This window comes from Phyllostomus hastatus, unplaced genomic scaffold (genome assembly GCF_019186645.2).
Source record: "Phyllostomus hastatus isolate PE091 unplaced genomic scaffold, TTU_PhHast_1.1 phas_contig_80, whole genome shotgun sequence".
NCBI classification, from domain to species: domain Eukaryota; kingdom Metazoa; phylum Chordata; class Mammalia; order Chiroptera; family Phyllostomidae; genus Phyllostomus; species Phyllostomus hastatus.
In genome coordinates, this window is record NW_025333960.1 from 29,825,513 (window position 1) to 29,844,206 (window position 18,694).

At 41.8% G+C, this 18,694-nt stretch overlaps 1 protein-coding gene across 1 annotated transcript in view; it reads left to right on the top strand.

Annotated features, from left to right (window-relative positions):
• Positions 1–18,694, top strand: part of GALNT1 (polypeptide N-acetylgalactosaminyltransferase 1) — an 82,251-nt gene extending 63,557 nt beyond the window's left edge. The window contains exons 10-12 of the mRNA XM_045849862.1: positions 7,054–7,152; positions 7,609–7,743; positions 16,496–18,694. Of these exons, the coding sequence (XP_045705818.1) occupies positions 7,054–7,152; positions 7,609–7,743; positions 16,496–16,642 (381 nt within the window). The 3' untranslated portion in view covers positions 16,643–18,694. The remainder of the gene's footprint in view (positions 1–7,053; positions 7,153–7,608; positions 7,744–16,495) is intronic.

The window sequence follows — 18,694 nt, forward strand, 5'->3', positions numbered from 1 at the left end:
ACAAAAAGACAGGAGAAATGGGAGTCATCTGGAGGAGAATATGGGGTTAAAGAAGGATTTTTAAATTTTTGCTATGATGGAACTGTGTGCTAATGCAAATTACCCAAAAAAGAAAATGCGAATATTCTAGAATCAAGCTACTGATTGCTGGAGTCACGTGGGAGGCAGAGGGGAGGCAGTGGTGGGTCAGGGGAGAAGGTGAGGGAATGGGGCTAGTGCGGGTCAGTGGGAGATTTGGGGGAAGAAGCTGGTAGTTTGTGGTGGAAGTGTGAGGAAGCTCTCTGATGACTTCTGTTTCCTAAGATAAGGGTGAAGAGGTGGTTTGGGGTAGGAGGCGGCGATGGGTTAGGGGAAAGAGGAAAAGATGAAAATTAGAAACATAGGACGTGGGGGAGCAAATGGGTCACAGAGGGAGCCAGATGGTGGTGTGCTAGAGGGAAACCATTCTATCTAGGCGTGTTTCTCCTGCACCAGGGCAGGCAGCTTCCTGTGTTGATCCTCATGAGTTACTGAGGCTGCTTCAGGCCTGCAAATTCCCTGCCTCTGAACTTTGTTGTGCTTTAAGGAATTTGCCCTCAAACAAGTGGAGGGGTACACAGCTTCTTGCCTCATTAACGAGCATCTGTTCCCTTTGCCATAGCATCGTTCCATTCGAGAAAAGCCTGGGGAAAGCGATGCACCGTGGGAAAATTTGTATCAGTTGCTCCTGTAACTTGCCTTTAGAATAGAGAATTCTATTCTAAAGGTGTTTTTTCCTTTGAACTGACCCAATTTTGGACAACACCTAGTCATTGTTAGCTGGGCCAGAATATAGGCACATTACAAAGAACTGCTTGTCTAACCCATAGTAGACGATTGCCAAGGCAAACTGCCTTTTACCTCCTTCTTGCCAGCTGGCTTTCTGTATAAAGAACAGACTTAACCCTCTGTGGCCTGCTTGTTCTTAAGTAAGCAGCTGGCCTTAAGCTGTCTGCCCTTGTAGTAGGCCACACTCTGCAGATGAAGGCTCTGATTTCTGGGGCCGCGTGGTTCTCAAGATTGATATCATAGCTCCACCTCTGTGAGCCTTCCTTCACTACAGACTGGAATTTAGACTTTCAAGGATCTTTTGTCATACTTCAAAGGCCTAGGGAAGCCTGAAATTATAGGATTTTAGAGTGGAAAGGGAAATTAAAAGAGAGATTTAGTCTCTGGTTTCACTGAGCCCAACTCTCATAAGTTTCTGTGGGGCCTGGAACTGAGTAAATGTGTTTCATTGTGGTATCTAATAGTTGTTAATCCAGGAGATGAATATTCTAAAAAAAAACCACCACAGAAAGCAAATAATACAGACCTCTGATGGTTTAGCCAGTCTTATGGACTGACCAGTTGTTTGTCCGGCCAGATCTGATAACCCTAAGATTTGGTGAGCGTGAACTCCATGTCAAGCACCGATCTGAATACTTTACAGTTGCGCATTCCATTTACCCTCACATTAACACTGAAATACAGGTGCTTTATCCCCACTTCATGGTCAGTACAGTGAGGCATACGTAAATGGTTTAAACAACATGGCTCGGGTAACAGAGGATTTGAACACAGGCAGTCTGGCTCAAGAGTTTGTGCTCGTAACCACTAACATCCATACTCCTTCTCATATCTAAACATTTAGGTATGGCAAGGAGTAAAATAGTGACTGCAGATTCCATTTTACTAGATTCCAGGAATCCTGTAACAGCTTACATTGACTACCCTAATGGAGATAGCAAGATTCTGGAGGAGGCTTCAGCAGAAATTAACGAACCGACTCTCTAATTTCTTGCCTGTTTCCCAAGAATGAGTGCGTTCACAATTATTTTCATCTCCCAAAGTCAAAAAAATAATAGTTTAGTGATAGTTGTGTACATGTACGTTGCTACTTCAGAAGGATCTGAAGAGTTCCTGGATCTGTGGATAAGAAAGGGAAACTGATAGTTATCATGGGTCTACTATGTGTCAGTTTCTGCTAGGCCTCATTGAGAGATCTGAGCAAACCTGAGGTGGTACCCCTGTTTTAGAGATGAGAAAAGGAGGTTCTTACAGCAACAGTTGCAGTTCATTGTATAAAGAACGCTGATGTCTGATGTCTCTCAAGGTGGTCACCCAGAAAGACAAGGAGTGAGGGAGGAGGGAGTGGATTTTGTTTCCAAAAATGTTTGGAAAATGCTTTTTATATCTTTCTGTACTACCAACCCCCATACATACCAAGAGTCACAGCATGTGACAGGCTTTGAGAAGTCCCTCAGTAAAGACACCTATTTAAACTTGTTTAACCTGGCATTTCCTGAACATACTTGACCACAAAACCCCCTTTTAATGGCACATGTAACCATACGTGGCCAGATACTGTTGTCCAGAGGCCGGTTGAGGAATCACTGTCTTAGAATACTGACCCACCAAGGTCTCGTGGCTAGTAACTGTCAAATCGGGAGTAAGGCTCAGGCCCGCCTGTCTTCAGACCCACTCTCCCTCCTGCTGGTCTGCCTCCAGACACCTTGGAAGTGTGGCTGTTTCCCCAGCCACCATGGTTGAGAGACTGCCATGATTCACAGAGAAACTTCCTGCTTCTGACAACCCCTCACCCTCTAGTCTCACAGTTAGTTGTACGTGGTGCTTATGATTGTTTTGGTTTGGCTCATTGGCAGTTCTGGTTCTGTAAGGAGAAATGTGTTACTTAGTCATAAATCCTATCAAAAGGACCATTAGTGTACAAACCTTCCTCTTTGAAATCATTTAGATCGCCCAGGACATCTACTAGTTCCAGAAAGTACTAGCCAAATGTGGGCGCTTGCACGTGCCACGTGTGTGGTGACGGCTCCGCTAACTGTGCGCTGTTTCTCGTCACCAATGAGCAGCCCTCGCGGAAGGCAGGAGGCTTGTCTCTGTGTGTCAGCTCCCAGGCTGCACATCCAGTGCGGCAGCCAGGAGCCACATGTGGTCGTTTAAGTTCGTTAAAATTCAGTAAAATTCACATTCAGTTCCTCAGCCACACTAGCCACATATAACAAGTGGCTACTATATTGGATGGCACAAATATAAAACATTGCCATCACCTTAGAAAATTCTATTGAACAATTCTGGAGACATTAACACAATAGCCAGTACAGGGGGGTATCCGTCTGTCTTGCCATTAGTCCACAAATGTCTCCCTGCCCAGGCCCTGAAGTTGAGGTGTTCATATTTGCTTGTCAAGCCCAGTGTTTTTAAAACTAGTAACTACTGGATATCCTCCATAGTCATAATTACTCTCAGGTAATTTAGAGTACATACATCCTAAAACAGCTTCCATAGGGATGGATTATATCAGATTCCCAAACCATCCTGTCAGTAGTTATTTTCCTGCTCCACTAAGGAAAACATCAGGATCACGTTTATATGCAGAAGTGTCTAATGCAGTGAGGGAAAGCGTCCTTCTTTTTCCATGTCAAATCCGTCTTTTAGTTTAAGAATCTCAACTTTTGATAATCACCGAGACATTTTGATAATCACCAAGTACTATGTTACCCACCAAGGGGGATAGTCATCGAGATGTGACTTGGAATGCAAATGAACTAGAAGGCATTCATGGTGTACTAAAAGTCCTGAGCATTCCTTGCCGGTCTCCACTGTATGTCTACCGAAGGATGGGACGGGGTCCTCCAGCGAGTGGGCGAGCCCCGGTTGCCCGCCCAGCAATCCTCACACTGTACTTCGGAGTACTCCTGAACTTGTCAGAAGTTCGCATTTTTCTTTTTTTTTTTAGTCCTTTTTTTTTTTTTAAGAAGTCCAACCAAGGAGACATTTGACTAGAACATCCTTATATTAACCAGTCTTAAATTCTTTCCTGTAATTTCTCTTCTCCCTAATAAAATGCCTATACAGTTTATGTCATTCTGTATTTTCCCAAGTGCTGGTGGTGGTTGTTTTTTTTTTTTTCAGTGACCTAAGTGCCAGATATTGTTGGATAACCAACCCTAGTACCTGTTTGCATCCCAATGTAAACACTGAAGCAAGTGGCTGTCACCACCTCTTCTACCTACCATGCTTCACTAGAGAGCTGGTAATTGGTTGCATAGCCTTAAAGCTGTTTGAAATTACAATTTTGAACATCTGATTCAACATCCCTAATGTTGGTTCCTAATGCTTTCCTTCTCCAAAGACTTTTCCAAGTTAAGTCCTACCAGACCTATGAACTGGTGTTCTAAAGGACAGATGGTTCCCACAGCTCATCCTCTAGTCATTCTAGTTTTTTGCACCCTCAACACATCATTTCACACACTCCACAGGTGAAGTGCACCACTGTCTTCCTACCAGGGAAAGGAGGATACTCTGAAAACCATCTTCTCTAGCTACCCAATGTATAGTTAAGCCAGCCTGGAGAAATGGCCCCTTCAGCTACTAAGACATGGCCTAGTTGTAGGGCCAAACAGAACCCTCTCTGCCTTCTGTTGGTAAAGCCACCCAGGGACCCAAACCTGAATGGCTGCCCTCTGACAGAAGTTCCTACTTCATCTCAAATGTGTGGGGGCATCACTCCAATACTCCCCTGCATTTCAGAGGAGTGCTGTCAGGTCCCATGAGAGGCCCCCAGACAAGTCCCTGGTCACCCATCTATACTGGGAGTCCCTAATCACCCACCTGTACTGGCCTCCCTGACCACATCTTGCTAATCAAGATTTATGTCACTCACTCTAACAATTGGCAGAAAGTAATGGTTTCCAATCCTTGAAGAAACTATACTTTTAATATTTTATAGTCAGCAGTAACCCCAAGGAATAGACTTAGATCTCTCATGTCAGAAAGCAACCCCAGATGATGCATAGGAAAGTTGTAAGAATGGTATGCAAAACTCACAAAACAATACCTAGCACAGAGTAAGGCTAATTTATATACTATGATTAGCAACATCAGTTGTGGAAACAAAATAATCAATGTTGATTTATTATAAGATAGAGAGTAATGGAACACCTTACTACATTTGGAGTTTGGAGAACTGTATTAATTTTGAGTTTGGTAAAAGACAATCAGCTATTTAACCAAAAGGCCATTCCATCAGAAAAAGAGAAGCCAAGGAGAACATCAGGTCCTCTCTGATGTTTCCTGTTCACTTATTACCTTTCTTCAGCAAACTTTCCACCTGTGTTTGTAAGGAAAAAATTGAGAAAGAGGAATGGAAAGTCTGTAATTTTTTTCAAAAGTACAAGGAAATAATCTGAATTCTTTTTCAAGCAAGGTAGCCATGATCATCGAGTACTGAATGACTACCCACTGCAGAGTAGAAAGATAAGTTGTGTGCAAATTTGTATCCAATTACCACACCTTTCATAAAATCTGTTTATGAGGTAATAGGTTTCTGAATGAAAATAATAGGCAGAAAAAGATAATGTGAATTACATGGTAAAAGAATTCCTGAATATGATATGATGTGTTGGACCCAGAAAAGAAAGGACCCTGAGATTTCCATCTTAAATAATTAGACAAGTGATGGGATTATTAACAGACATAGGGTATCAGGAGAAGAGAGAATCTTTTGGAGGACTGATAATGAGGTTTGTTTTAGATAGCAATTCTCAAGGGCAAGGGTGGAATGGCAGGGACATTTTAAAATATTGAGATGAGAAAGTGTCAGCATTATATAGTTGAAAAATCCTGTGTTGCGAGAACTGAGTTTGAGGTTGACGGAATAGCAAGATGGTGGTGACTGGCAGTAAGGTGGCAAATCAGACTGCTAGTATTTCTGTGCTTACTACCAAGTGCCAGACTCTGAATTAGGTAGGTGAAACCTTACCTAATCTCAGCACAGAGCCAGCATTATCTCTCAGTTACTGTAGGAAATTGATCTCATAAAGTTTGGGTCATTTAGATTTAAACCTGGGTCTCACTTCAGTGAAAACCCCAGTTCCTATTCCTGACAGCCTGTTAATAGTACAGTCTTTCACAGCTATGTCTTCGTGTCTTTGTAAGAAAAAAATGCATATGGGCTTATTAGTGCCTGATCAGATACTGGAATAATATACAGACTGTGCATTTGTTTATAAAAACAAATGGCTTATTTGTGGTTTCAACTTTCCCTCCATTTTATCTGTCACACAAAATTCATTACATTTTTTTTTCTGTCTACGTGACATGACAGGTGTAGTTTGTCACACATCCCCTTTGGCTTAGCTGCTAACAGTACCATCCATGGGAACAGATTTAGAACTTTCAGCTGTCTGCTAGTTTACAGTATGCTTTTTTAAACTGCAATAATTCAGAGGAAACAAAATATCAAGGTGCATTGCTTAAAATATTCTTCTTAATTTTGATGACTGGTTTAAATTCCTTTTATGTAATTGGCAGTTATCTAACAAAGGAGTGGTGTTTGCACCGCACCATGCTTAGGCTCCCAGTTAAGCCAAGCTCCAAACTCTGATTAGAAAATAGCTACCTTGTATCACCTAAGAAGTCATCAGAGCAGTAAAAGTGACACCCCTTAACTTGGTGGTTAACATTGCCCACAGGAAGTTGTTAAAAATTGCTTTAAATTGTTAGGCAAAAAAGAGTTTACTGAACCAAATACAAAACCTAGAACAGGTTGGAAAAAATGAAATAATTAAGAATTTTGGTTCTGGCTGGTGGCTCAGTGGATTGAGTGCTGGCCTATGAACCAGTGTCGCCAGTTTGGTTCCCAGTCAGGACACATACATGGATTGTGGGCAAGGTCCCCAGCAGGGGGCGCACAAGAGGCAGCCACACATTGATGTTTCTCTCCCTCTTTCTCCTACCCTTCCCCTGTCTAAAAAAATAAAATCTTTAAAAAAAAATTTCAAGGGTTTTTTTTTTTCACTGAAACACAAAAATTATATGATATAAAGACTAAGACCTTTCTAAACCACAGAATTTGTGACAGCCAGACAGTAAACTTTACCCCAACTCATAGAGCTTACCTCATCAAGCATCTGAAGTTCTTTTATAGTAGTGGACAGTTTAAATTAATTTTAATGTGTGTATATCTGTATGTGTCTGTCTGGTTAATCTTTTTAACTCCTGATGTTTCCATTGTTCATTGTCCCATAGATACGAAATGTGGAAACAAATCAGTGTCTAGATAACATGGCTAGAAAAGAAAATGAAAAAGTTGGAATTTTTAACTGTCACGGTATGGGAGGTAATCAGGTAAGTATTTTAGTAAAGCTTTAAAAGGGATAGTTTTTGGATTTTCTGTCCTTTTTACCTTGTGACGTCACTCAGGAATATTTTCCTACCTTTAAAGAAAAAATAATAAACCTTTATGAGAAAGGAGCCTTCAATCTAATGATTATTTTTAAACTAAACCTTTGTAAAAGGCTCCTCATGGGAACTATATTTATATTGCTGTGCATGAGACTGACTTTGCCTTTTTTAGTCTAACAGATGACAGACCTTGACAGTACACTCTGTGTGGAGAAAACCTTTTTCTTTCCTTTGTGTAAAATTAGTGGTAGCTTTTCTGAGTTGGTTATTCACAGTTGTTACAGTAATAAAGTTCAAAATTGTGTATCTTACTTGTTTTTTCCCTCCCAGCTTATTGGGCACATAAAATGTGACCAGTTTTACTGCTAGAGCTTGTGTGCGCCCACTACTGTCTTTCAGGTTTTCTCTTACACTGCCAACAAGGAAATCAGGACGGACGACCTTTGTCTGGACGTCTCCAAACTTAATGGCCCGGTCACAATGCTCAAATGCCACCACCTGAAAGGCAACCAGCTTTGGGAGTATGATCCCGTGGTAAGTTATTCATTTACATATAGGATAAAACATGTAAAATTATATGTGTTGTTGGGTATATTTATAGACTTTAGCACTAAAAATGAATTCTTGGGGAGTTTGAATATAGACCAAATTGTTCTTATATTCAAAAAGTTGACAGATGGGAGAAACAATGTGAGTCAGATTTGTTTTAATCTCCCCAGTATTAAATTAGCGTTGTCTGTAGTCTCTGGGTCCTTGTTGTCTCTAAGTAGCCACTGTTACCTCTGTATGCCCTCAGCCTGTGCAGCTGCATAGGAGAAATGGAACAAAAAGTAGGATTTTTTAATTACTGAATTCAAAGTTTAGGTGAAAAGTGAGTCTTAATTAATGAAATGCTCTTGCTCATAATGATATTTCAATGACATATAATATTTTTTTATTTATTTACTTTTAGAGAGAGAGGGGGAGGGAGGGGAAAAGTGGTAGAGAGAAACTTTCAATGTGCAAGAGATACATGGATCTGTTGCCTTTCACTCACCCCCAACTGGGGACCTAGCCCGCAACCCGGGCATGTGCCCTGACTGGGTTTCAAACTGGCAACCTCTCAGTTCGCAGACTGGCGCTCAGTCCACTAAGCCACAGCTAAAACTTTTTCTATTTATTTTTGCTTTCCTGCAGAGCTTCTCCCTCTTCCCCCAAGGGTACATTGTATTCACTCACGTAGAGATACTTCGAAGGTGGTAGTTCCAAGCATCTTCAGTAAGCCTCTTTCCCTTGCCTCCTATCCCAACTTGTATTTTTGCCCTGTGGTTCTGGAACCAGCATGAACACCTTCAAGATGTCTTTCTCTGGTTCTTCTTTCTCTGCTTAGAAGCACAAGTGTTCTTCATGTAAGGAAAGACTTTTGTTCCTACTTGCCATCCTGCTTTTTCCTGCATCATTGGATGGCGGGTGAATGGCCAGCCCTCGAGCCTCTGATTCTCCAGCCTTGGCTCCTGTATCTGCCTGATCCTACAGAAGCAGCTCCTGGATGCAAAGCCAGGAGCATCCCTACCTCTTTTTCCCTAAACTCTCATAGCATTTACTGTTGCTGTTACTGTAGCTGATACTTTAAATCCTCTTATCCATCTGCTTTAGATGCACTACCGCTTAGTTTCTTCTCTTAGCTTTCTCTCCGTTCCTTTTGTCTGCTTTGTCTCCCTCTGCTTTTTCATTTTATCCCTTAAATGGAGATGTCCGAAGTTATGGCTTTGGCCATCTTTTCTACCTATATCTGTTATTATATACAAACCCTAGTCTACTTTAGTCATCAACCTGTTGTTTCCTGAACTTACCCTGTACTTTCTCACCTTATATTTAAGATCATTCAGTTCCTGCCCCAGCCACTGTGGCTCAGTTAGTTGGTTGGGCAGTGTCCTACAAACTGAAAGGTTGCTGATTCGATTTCAGGTCAGGGCACATGTCTGTGTTGCAGGTTTGGTCCCCAGTTGGGGAGTGTATGGAAGGTAACCACGCTATATTTCTTTCCCTCAGTTTCTCCCTCTCTTCTTCTCCATTCCCTTCTCACTAAAATAAATTAAAAATTAAATTAAAAATTTAAAAAAATTAAGATCACAGTTCCCTCTGCCTAACAAATCCTACCCATTCTTAAGGGCCCACCTTGGACATCATTTCCATGACCCCCAGCCAGAGATTAGCTCTCGGTGCTAGTTTAATTATATAGTTGTGTCTGACCCCTCTAATGCTGTGCTTCTTTGTAGTTTTGGGGGTTTTTTTCTCCTTTTTTTAAATATACCAGTCTTTTCTCCTAGAGGGCAAACACCAGGTTTTATCATTCCTGGGTTTCCCTTCACCATGTCAAACTACAGTAAAAATAATGTTAAATATAGCAACAGCTCAGTTAAAATAACCATTGGAAATGGCCTGATTATTCTTTCCCTGAGTTTTCCATGGTACATGCTACTGCCGTTTTGGGTACAGTGATCCCACATATTGCAGGATGCGTAGTCCCTGACTCCAGACGGTAAATGCCAGTGGCATACCACTGTCAATGTGACAACCAAATTATGTTCCTTAAAAATTTGCCCTGGCTGGTGTGGCTCAGTGCATTGAGTACTGGCTTATGAACCAAAGGGTCATGGGTTTGATTCCCAGTCAGGGCACATGCCTAGGTTGCAGGCCAAGTCCTCAGTAGCGGGTGCATGAGAGGCAACCGCACATTGTTGTTTCTCTCCCTGTCTTTCTCCCTCCCTTCTCCCTTCTCTAAAAATAAATAAAATCTTGTTTTAAAAATTAAAAAGCTAGAAGACAGAGACCTACAAAGTCTATCAAAGCTGTTATTTGAAAAGTAAATGATTAGCCCTGGTGGGTGTGGCTCAATGGATTGAGCTCCAGTCTGTGAACTGAAAGGTCGCCAGTTTGATTCTGTCAGGGCACATGCCTGGGTTGCAGGCCAGGTCCCCGTTTGGGGGCATGCGAGAGGCAACTGATCCATGTTTCTCACCCTGTCTTTCTCTCTCCCTTCCCCTCTCTCTAAAAATTGTACACACACACACACACTTTTTTTTTAAATACAGGGGTTTTTGTTTTTGTTTTTGTTTTAAGATTTTATTTACCCTGGCTGGCGTAGCTCAGTGGATTGAGCGCGGGCTGGGAACTAAAGTGTCCCAGGTTCGATTCCCAGCCAGGGTACATTCCTGGGTTGCAGGCCATAACCCCCAGCAACCGCACATTGATGTTTCTCTCTCTCTCTCTCCCTCCCTCTCTCTCTCTCTCTCTCTCTCTCTCTCTCTCCCCTCCCTCCCTCCCCTCTCTAAAAATAAATAAAATCTTTTAAAAAAAATTTTTTAAAGATTTTATTTATTTATTTTTAGAGAGGGGAGGGAGGGAGAAAGAGAGAGAGAGAGAAACATTAATGTGCGGTTGCTGGGGGCCGTGGCTTGCAACCCATGCATGTACCCTGACTGGGAATTGAACCTGCGACACTTTGGTTCGCAGCCCGCGCTTAATCCACTGAGCTACGCCAGCCAGGGCACACACACTTTTTAAAAAGGAAATGATTGCAACTTTAGGGAGATAGAGGTGGTTTAGAGTATTTTTTTCAATATAGTTTATTGATTATGTTATTACAGTTGTCCCATTTACCCCCTTCACTCCCCTCCACCCTGCACACTCTCTCCCACCCACATTTCCCCTCTTTAGTTCATGTCCATGTGTCAGACTTGTAAGTTCTTTAGCTTCTACATTTCCCATACTATTTGTACCCTCCCCGTCTACCTACCATCTATGCTACTTATTCTCTGTACCTTTTCCCCCTCTCTCTTCCTCCCACCCCCCTGTTGCTAACCCTCCATGTGATCTCCATTTCTGTGGTTCTGTTTTTGTTCTAGTTGTTTGCTTAGTTTGTTTTTGTTTTTGTTTTAGGTGTGGTTGTTAATAATTGTGTTTGCTGTCATTTTACCATACATGTTTTTTATCTTCTTTTTCTAAGTTCCTTTAACATTTCATATAATAAGGGCTTAGTGGTGATAAACTCCTTTAACTTGACTTTATCTGAGAAACACTTTATCTGCCCTTCCATTCTAAATGAAAGCTTTGCTGGATAGAGCAATCTTGGATATAAAGATTGCCTTTCATGACTTGGAATACTTTCCAGGGCCTTCTTGCCTGCAAGGTCTCTTTTGAGAAATCAGCTGACAGTCTGATGGGAACTACTTTGTAGGTTACTATCTCCTTATCTCTTGCTGCTTCTAGGATTCTCTCCTTCATTTTTATCTTGGGTAATGTAATTATGATGTGCCTTGGTGTGTTCCTCCTTGGATCCAACTTCTTTGGGACTCTCTGAGCTACCTGGACTTCCTGGAAGCCTATTTCCTTTGCCAGAATGGGGAAGTTCTCCTTTTTTATTTGTTCAAATATCTTTTCCACTTGTTGCTCTTCCTTTTCCCCTGCTGGTACCCCTATAATTCAGATGTTGAATCGTTTAAAGATGTCCTGGAGGTTCCTAAGCCTCTCCTTATTTTTTTGAATTCTTGTTTCTTCATTCTTTTCTAATTGTATATTTCTTTCTTCCCTCTGGTCCACTCCATTGATGTGAGTCCCAGTTTTCTTCCCATCGTTATTGTTCCCCTATACATTTTCCTTTATTTCAGTTGGCATAGCCTTCATATGTTCATCTAATTTGCGAACAAATTCATCCAACTCTGAGCATCCTGATCACCAGTGTTTCGAACTGTGCGTCTGATAGGCTAGCTATCTCTTCATCACTTAGTTGTATTATTCCTGGAGCTTTGATCTGTTCTTTCATTTGGGCCTTTTTTTCTTTTTTCTTGTTTTTTTTTTTTGTTGTTGTTGTTTGTTTTGTCTTAGTGCACCTGTTACATAATGAGGGATGGAGCCTTAGATGTTCACCAGGGCGGGGCAAACCAGTCGCTGGGTTGTGACATAGTATGTGGGGGACAGGTCCGAGAGGGAACAATGGCGCTTGCTCTGCTCTGTCAGATTGCAGTCCCTTCTGCCACTTGCCTCAAGCAAACTGGGCCCTTCTGGTGCTGATTCCCAGGTGGGTGGGTTTGTGTATGTTCCAGGACCCCATGAGTCTATCCTGGCACCTCAGCCCCCACAGGTGTTTTCAATCAGTGTTTTGAGGCTTTATTTCCCTGTGCTGGGACCCTGGGTTGTGCGGTCTGTTCTGCTCCCCAGTCTCTCCTGGTTTATCTGCACGTGAATGTAGGACCAACCAGTTCGCCAGCCGCCTTGTGCTCTGCGCCCCTCCACAATCCTCCACCTCGCTGGGTCTGCCTGCTGCTGCCTTGCACGCCCCTGGGTCTGCCAGCCACTGCTTTGCCACAAGTCCTCTTCACCCACAAGTCCTCTCCACCCAGCCGCCTGACTCCACCCCTCCTACCGGTCTGAACGAATGTTTCTTCTTTAACTCCTTGGTTGTCGGACTTCCATACAGTTCAGTTTTCTGTCAGTACTGGTTGTTTTTTTGTTTGTTTGTTTCTAAATTGTTGTCCTTATTTTGGTTGTGTAAGGAGGCACAGTGTGTCTACCTACGCCTCCATCTTGGCTGGAAGTCTAGGGTATTTAGAAAGATCCAGTTATGAGTATAAAGTTTGAAAACTCCTGGAGCACTTTGCAAAGTATTTTCCCTAAGATAAAACTTCAGTATTGCAGGCTGGGTTCTCCCAGAAGCAAACTTTGATATAAGATTAGTGTTCGGGATGTTATTAGAAGTTCTTCCGGATTAACACTGTGAAAAGGAAAGGGAGAAGACAGAATTGGGCGGAGGGAGAAGTCAAGCTGCAGTGCAGGTCCCACAGCCCGAGCCACATAGGCAGGGAGCTTCGTAAAGGACTGTCAGAATTGTCCTGCCTCTGTCAGTCAAAAACATAGCAATCTGAGAAAGTAAAATAGTTATGTCAGTAATCTGTAACCTAAATTTGAAATCAGTAACCTGTAATCTAAATTTGAAATCGTGAAGTCTCAGATTTCAGAGGAACCCTAGAAATGAATCCAGGACTTTGTTTTGTACTTGTGGATATTGAGGCCCAGAATGGAAATTAAATTACTCAAGGTCACAGAGCATGTAAATGGTGTCAGCAGATCTCAGGCAGACATGGGATTTTTTTTTTAAGATTTTATTTATTTTTAGAGAGGGAAGGGAGGGAGGGAGAAAGAGAGAGAGAAACATCAATGTGCGGTTGCTGGTGGCCATGGCCTGCAACCCAGGCATGTGCCCTGACTGGGAATCGAACCTGTGATGCTTTGGTTCGCAGCCCGTGCTCAATCCACTGAGCTATGCCAGCCAGGGCAGACATGGGATTCTTGACTCAAGATTGTTTGTACAATATAATACTATGTTTGATTAAATTTGTGTATGCTTATATCTCTTATTTGTACTACATTTCGCATAGTTTATACCAGACTCTTGTTTTGACTAATTGTAGTTGGTCATTCTGCTGTAAAAATGTATATTTTGACCCAGTTAAATCTAGAGATTTGGGGCAGGAGGTGGCAAATTATTTTTCTAGGTTGCAGGTGAACTTTTATGCAACGACAATTATAGCTTTTCTCCTGCTCTTCAAAGGTTACAATTAGCTGTGTCACAAATTTGTCCAGTTGCCTTAAGTAAGCCTTTTCTCTGTGGAAACTGGTCAGTACTGACCAGGTGCGCTGCTGAGCACAGGGAAGACGGCCCCCGGTGTCAGGCGCCGCAGAGCTCCGCACCTGCTGTCTGCAGCCAGAGCAGGGTCCCTCCCCCGACGTCAGGGCTCCACAGTGGAAGTTAGCTTCCTAAAATTGTGGGGATTCTCTTTCATTTCGAGCAATAACAAGTGTGGATCAATGCCTATGTCTTTGTTAGTTTATTTTAATCAATCTAAATAAGTGAAATACTTTTAGAAATTAGAATGAGAAAGGACCAACTCCCCAGCTCAACTTTTTGTTGTACGTAGTATTTATTAATACTGACTGTGGGCCTGACGAAGGCTGAGGCTCAGAGAAGCTTTTCGGGGCCTTCTGGAATGTCTGAGGGTTTGGTGTTTCACATAACTAAAGGCCGTGGCAGCAGGCAGTGTGCATGGGGCCCTTTGGCTCTCCATCCTGCCAGGTTGTGTTCCTGGCTGCCTGGGGTACTGCTGAGGTCGAGGTGTCCAGTAGTGAGTGCCATTTATCAAGAACAGGCTCTGAGCTAGGCAACACTTTCTGTGTGTTATCTTCAGTCTTTCCTCACAACTGTTTACTTATCTCTCTTAGAGAGAGGGCAAGGGAGGGAGAAAGACAGGGAGAAAAACATCAGTGTTCGAGAGAAACATGGATTGGTTGCCTCTTGCACTCCCCGACTGGGGACCTGGCCTGAAACCCAGGCATGTGTTCTGACTGGGAATTGAGCCAGGGGCCTTTCGGTTTGCAGGATGACGCCCAACCAACTGAGCCACACCAGTCAGGGTTCCTCATAACAATTTTAATTATTTTTGTGATTTTATAGATGAGGAACTTGGGACTCAGAGAGGTTTTTGCTCATGGCATGTACAGTCATGTGCCACATAATGTTTCCATCAACAACAGCCCACAAAAATGGTGGCCCCATCAGACTGTAATGGAGCCGGACAATTCCTACTGCTGGTGATGTAGCCACCATAGCACAAGACTCAGTGTTTGTGGGGATGCTGGTGTAAGCATACCTGCTGCCTTGCCAGGTGATACAGAAGTGCAGCACATGTAATTATGTGCAGTACATAGTGCCCGATGACAATAAATGACTATTACTGGTTTATGTATTTAAAAATAATGAAGTATAGTGGAGTCTACTCTTTCTACTTAAAAAGGAAAAGAATATGCTGTAAAACAGTATGCTGTGTGAGGCTGGCAGCAACCTTGAACATCTCGTGTTCACCGCATCATTTTCTCTTGTGCTTGAGTTAGCCTCAGGTGGTTTTGTGCAGCAACATGCTGTGCAGGCCTGTAGCCCAGGAGCAGTGGGCTGTACCATGCAACCTAGGTGTGCAGTGGGCTGTACCATCCAGCTCTGTGTAAGCAAGTGCACCCTGTGATGTTCACACAGAGACACTGTGCCTAATGAGGCGTTCCTCGGGTCATATTTTCGTCATTAAGCAGTACATGACTGCAGTTGGTATGTGACAGATCTGGAATTTATTCTAGAAATGTCTTACTGCAAAGCCCTTTCTCTCAGCAAGTGAACTACAATGCATCTGAGTAAGAAACAACCACAGCCATGCTGACTTTCATCCAGATCCTATTACGCATTTATAAGAATTAACATGTATAATACTGAACCTAAAGCCAGTTGTCCCTAGCAGACGGGTACTGCCTTTTGCCAGTTTCCTCTTTGACCACAATATAGGATAGATGACTGAAAGCTAAAACATTACATTGTATACAATCACTGGGTTTTGTTTTTAGGTCAGACAGGTACCAAACAAGGCCTTATGAAAACAAAATGTTCCACATAAATTAATTACATTAAAATGGAGCCATAAGCAAAAAGTGCAATAAATGTGTATTCTTAATAAACGTATTTCACATTTCCTAAGAGATATATATACACTCACAGGATAATGCTTAATGACGATTCCTACATGGTTGCTTTGGCGTCCTGAACCTGACCGGGGCAGGGTATCAGATTCATCAGTGTGAGTCATCGTGTACCTGTTAATTGTCATCTGTCCTCTCCTTTAAAAATCGTCCTAAAGATCACCATGACCATTTAGAATATAAACAGGTAGACAGGAAGATGTATAGTTACATGTATTAGCCATTTATTAAGGACAGCTTTGTAAATACTGTGATTTTGAGTCTTCAAAAGGACCTGAGTTTCTGAGGACTTGAGGTATAGAATCACAGAATTCATTTGAACAGCTTTATCTTAGGGAAATGAAGCAATTTTAAAATAGCTCTTTGAAAATAGGTTGAGGATCCTAAATTAGGAACCACTAATCCAATGATATTTTTGGGAAACTAAAACACAAAACAATAAAAGTTGTCACGAAGCTTATGGCAGAAATGGGCTTAGAATCGGGGTCATCGTGCTGCAAGTTCGGGGGAGCCCACTGTCCCTGGTGCCTTTTCTCCTCCCCACACACCTCTTCCTGCCATCTTCACAGAGGTGCCTCATCTCCCTTGTTCTTTCAATAATTCACATCACAAAACAAACCAAAACTCCCCTTCTACTGAGGAATTTAACAATTACCAAATGAGGGTCGAGACGGTTTTGTTTGGCTTTGTTTCCCGCGTTCACGTGAAAACCCCTCCCCTGCCGTTTCAGAAGCTCACGCTGCAGCACGTGAACAGTAACCAGTGCCTGGACAAAGCTACGGAGGACGACAGCCAGGTGCCCAGCATCAGAGACTGCACTGGGAGCCGGTCCCAGCAGTGGCTTCTTCGAAACGTCACGCTTCCAGAAATATTCTGAGACCAAATTTACATGAAAAAAGAAAAAAGTAAGGATTGACTGGGCTACCTCAGCATACATTTCTGCCACATTCTGAAGCAGCAAACGTGGACAAGTGCTTCCTCCTGCAGGACGAACGGTGTAGCAGCCATCACGACGGGAGACGGTTGCTTCTCACTAGCTGTGGGCCAGCCTTCCTTTCCGAGGACGTGCAACTGCCGTGCAGCGAGGCCGTGCACACTGATGTTTACAAGATTGAGAGAGTCTTTCGTCGAGAATCATTGTAAAGAGTGTTCAGACAGTGAAACAATCAACAACATGTGCGCTCCAGAGAGCCGGGCCTTTTGGGGTTTGCTTGCACATCAGTAATTTCTGCTGGACATGCTGTCATAGTGAAGAGATTTCTAAGATTTTTCTGGTTAGAACTGGTAGCCAGTATATTAAATATTGATATAAAGATATATGAAAAGAACTGGAACCAGATTCAGAATCATGAAAGCAACATTTTTACAATTAAAAACTATATAAAACAGGGTTTAAAGGAAATTAAAACAGAACTATGAGAAGTACAATTTGTTATAGTATAGTATCAAATTTCTTATATAGATTTTATACCTCAGTGGGAAAGATAACTGACTCCAACCACATTCATTTTGTTTTCATCTGTGACAGTCATGGATGCTTTTTTATTTCTCCTCGGGGTGCTGAAATCGAGCTGGGAAAAAAGGCTCTTTGAACGTAGTTTTAATTGCTTTATACAATTTTTAAAATTTGGTTTGTGGGCTGTTAGAATTGTAATTTTTAATTGCCTTCCAAAAATGGGGATTTAAAATCATATCTGGGTTCACTGCACAGTTAGATATCTCAGTTGCTCTTGGGTCAACTGGCTTATAGACTTGCACACACATGAATTTCTTATTAGATTTTCAACAACTTCACTTCATTCAACTGATTATGCTTAATACCCAAGATTCATACTACTGTACTACAGGTATGTTTTTACAGCAATAAATCTTCAGTTTTTTGTTTCTGATTCCACTCAACAAAAGGCCTGCAGAAGTGATTTGTTATTTGGGTATTTGGAGATGATACATTTGACGTTGTGTGTTTTTTTTTGTTTTTGTTCTTGAAAACTTTTCACTCCATACTCAAGATGTGCTTCACTGTCAAGTGCGTATTTAGTTTAGGTTCTTGAATTGTAATGTTGATCTGCTGCATTTTTTAAGAAAATAAAATTTAACTGAAAATGTTTAATTGGCATTTTTTAATGAGTTAGTCAAAGAAGTGCAACTATTACTCCATATTATTAATCCTGCACTTCTCTAAATTTAAGTTAAATCAGTTTTTTTGCTTGATTTCCAGTACTGCAAAATAACCTGAGTGTTGATTAAAAGTTGAATATCAATTAAGTTTTACTCCCATAGAAAGAAAAATCTCGTAACATTTTTCCTGATATGTAAAGCAGTCCATTAGCAAAAGTGCATATTTTTTTCTATTTGTAATACTATATTTAAGTGGTATTCTTTTCTTTGATTATCAAAGACTTTTACTGCAGGCAGCGCTATTTGTTGTGTGTGCCTAAGAATGTCCCTGAAAGTTGCATTGGCACTTGCCAAGTTGACTGTACAGAAAGTTCTCACATCCTAGTCAAGTTAATACCAGCACATGTGGATGCCTGAAGATGAGTCTGTAGTACAAAAGGCAGAGATTTCGTCCCCAGGAAATTTGAAGTTAAGCAGTGCTGGGTGGATTTTTTTCCTGCTCCATGAGCTGTGTCAGTTCTGTCTTCAGTAGGCCTAATGCTTGAATAAACCAGATGTCTAGTCAATAAATTATTTTCATGCTCAGAATTTCAGGTTTTGTACTCTAGCATAGCTTGGTCTTACTCCTTACTGTAAGAAAGCTTAATAGCAATGTGATTTAAGGTTTTGTTTTGTTTTTTGTTTTTTAAGAGGGGGATGTGAGTGATTTAATTCATGGGTACCTTTAGAACCTGATAGATAATACCATTGCCTTTATTTTTCTAATTAAAGAATTCCTAAATACTTTGAAAATATAAAATATTCCTGAATA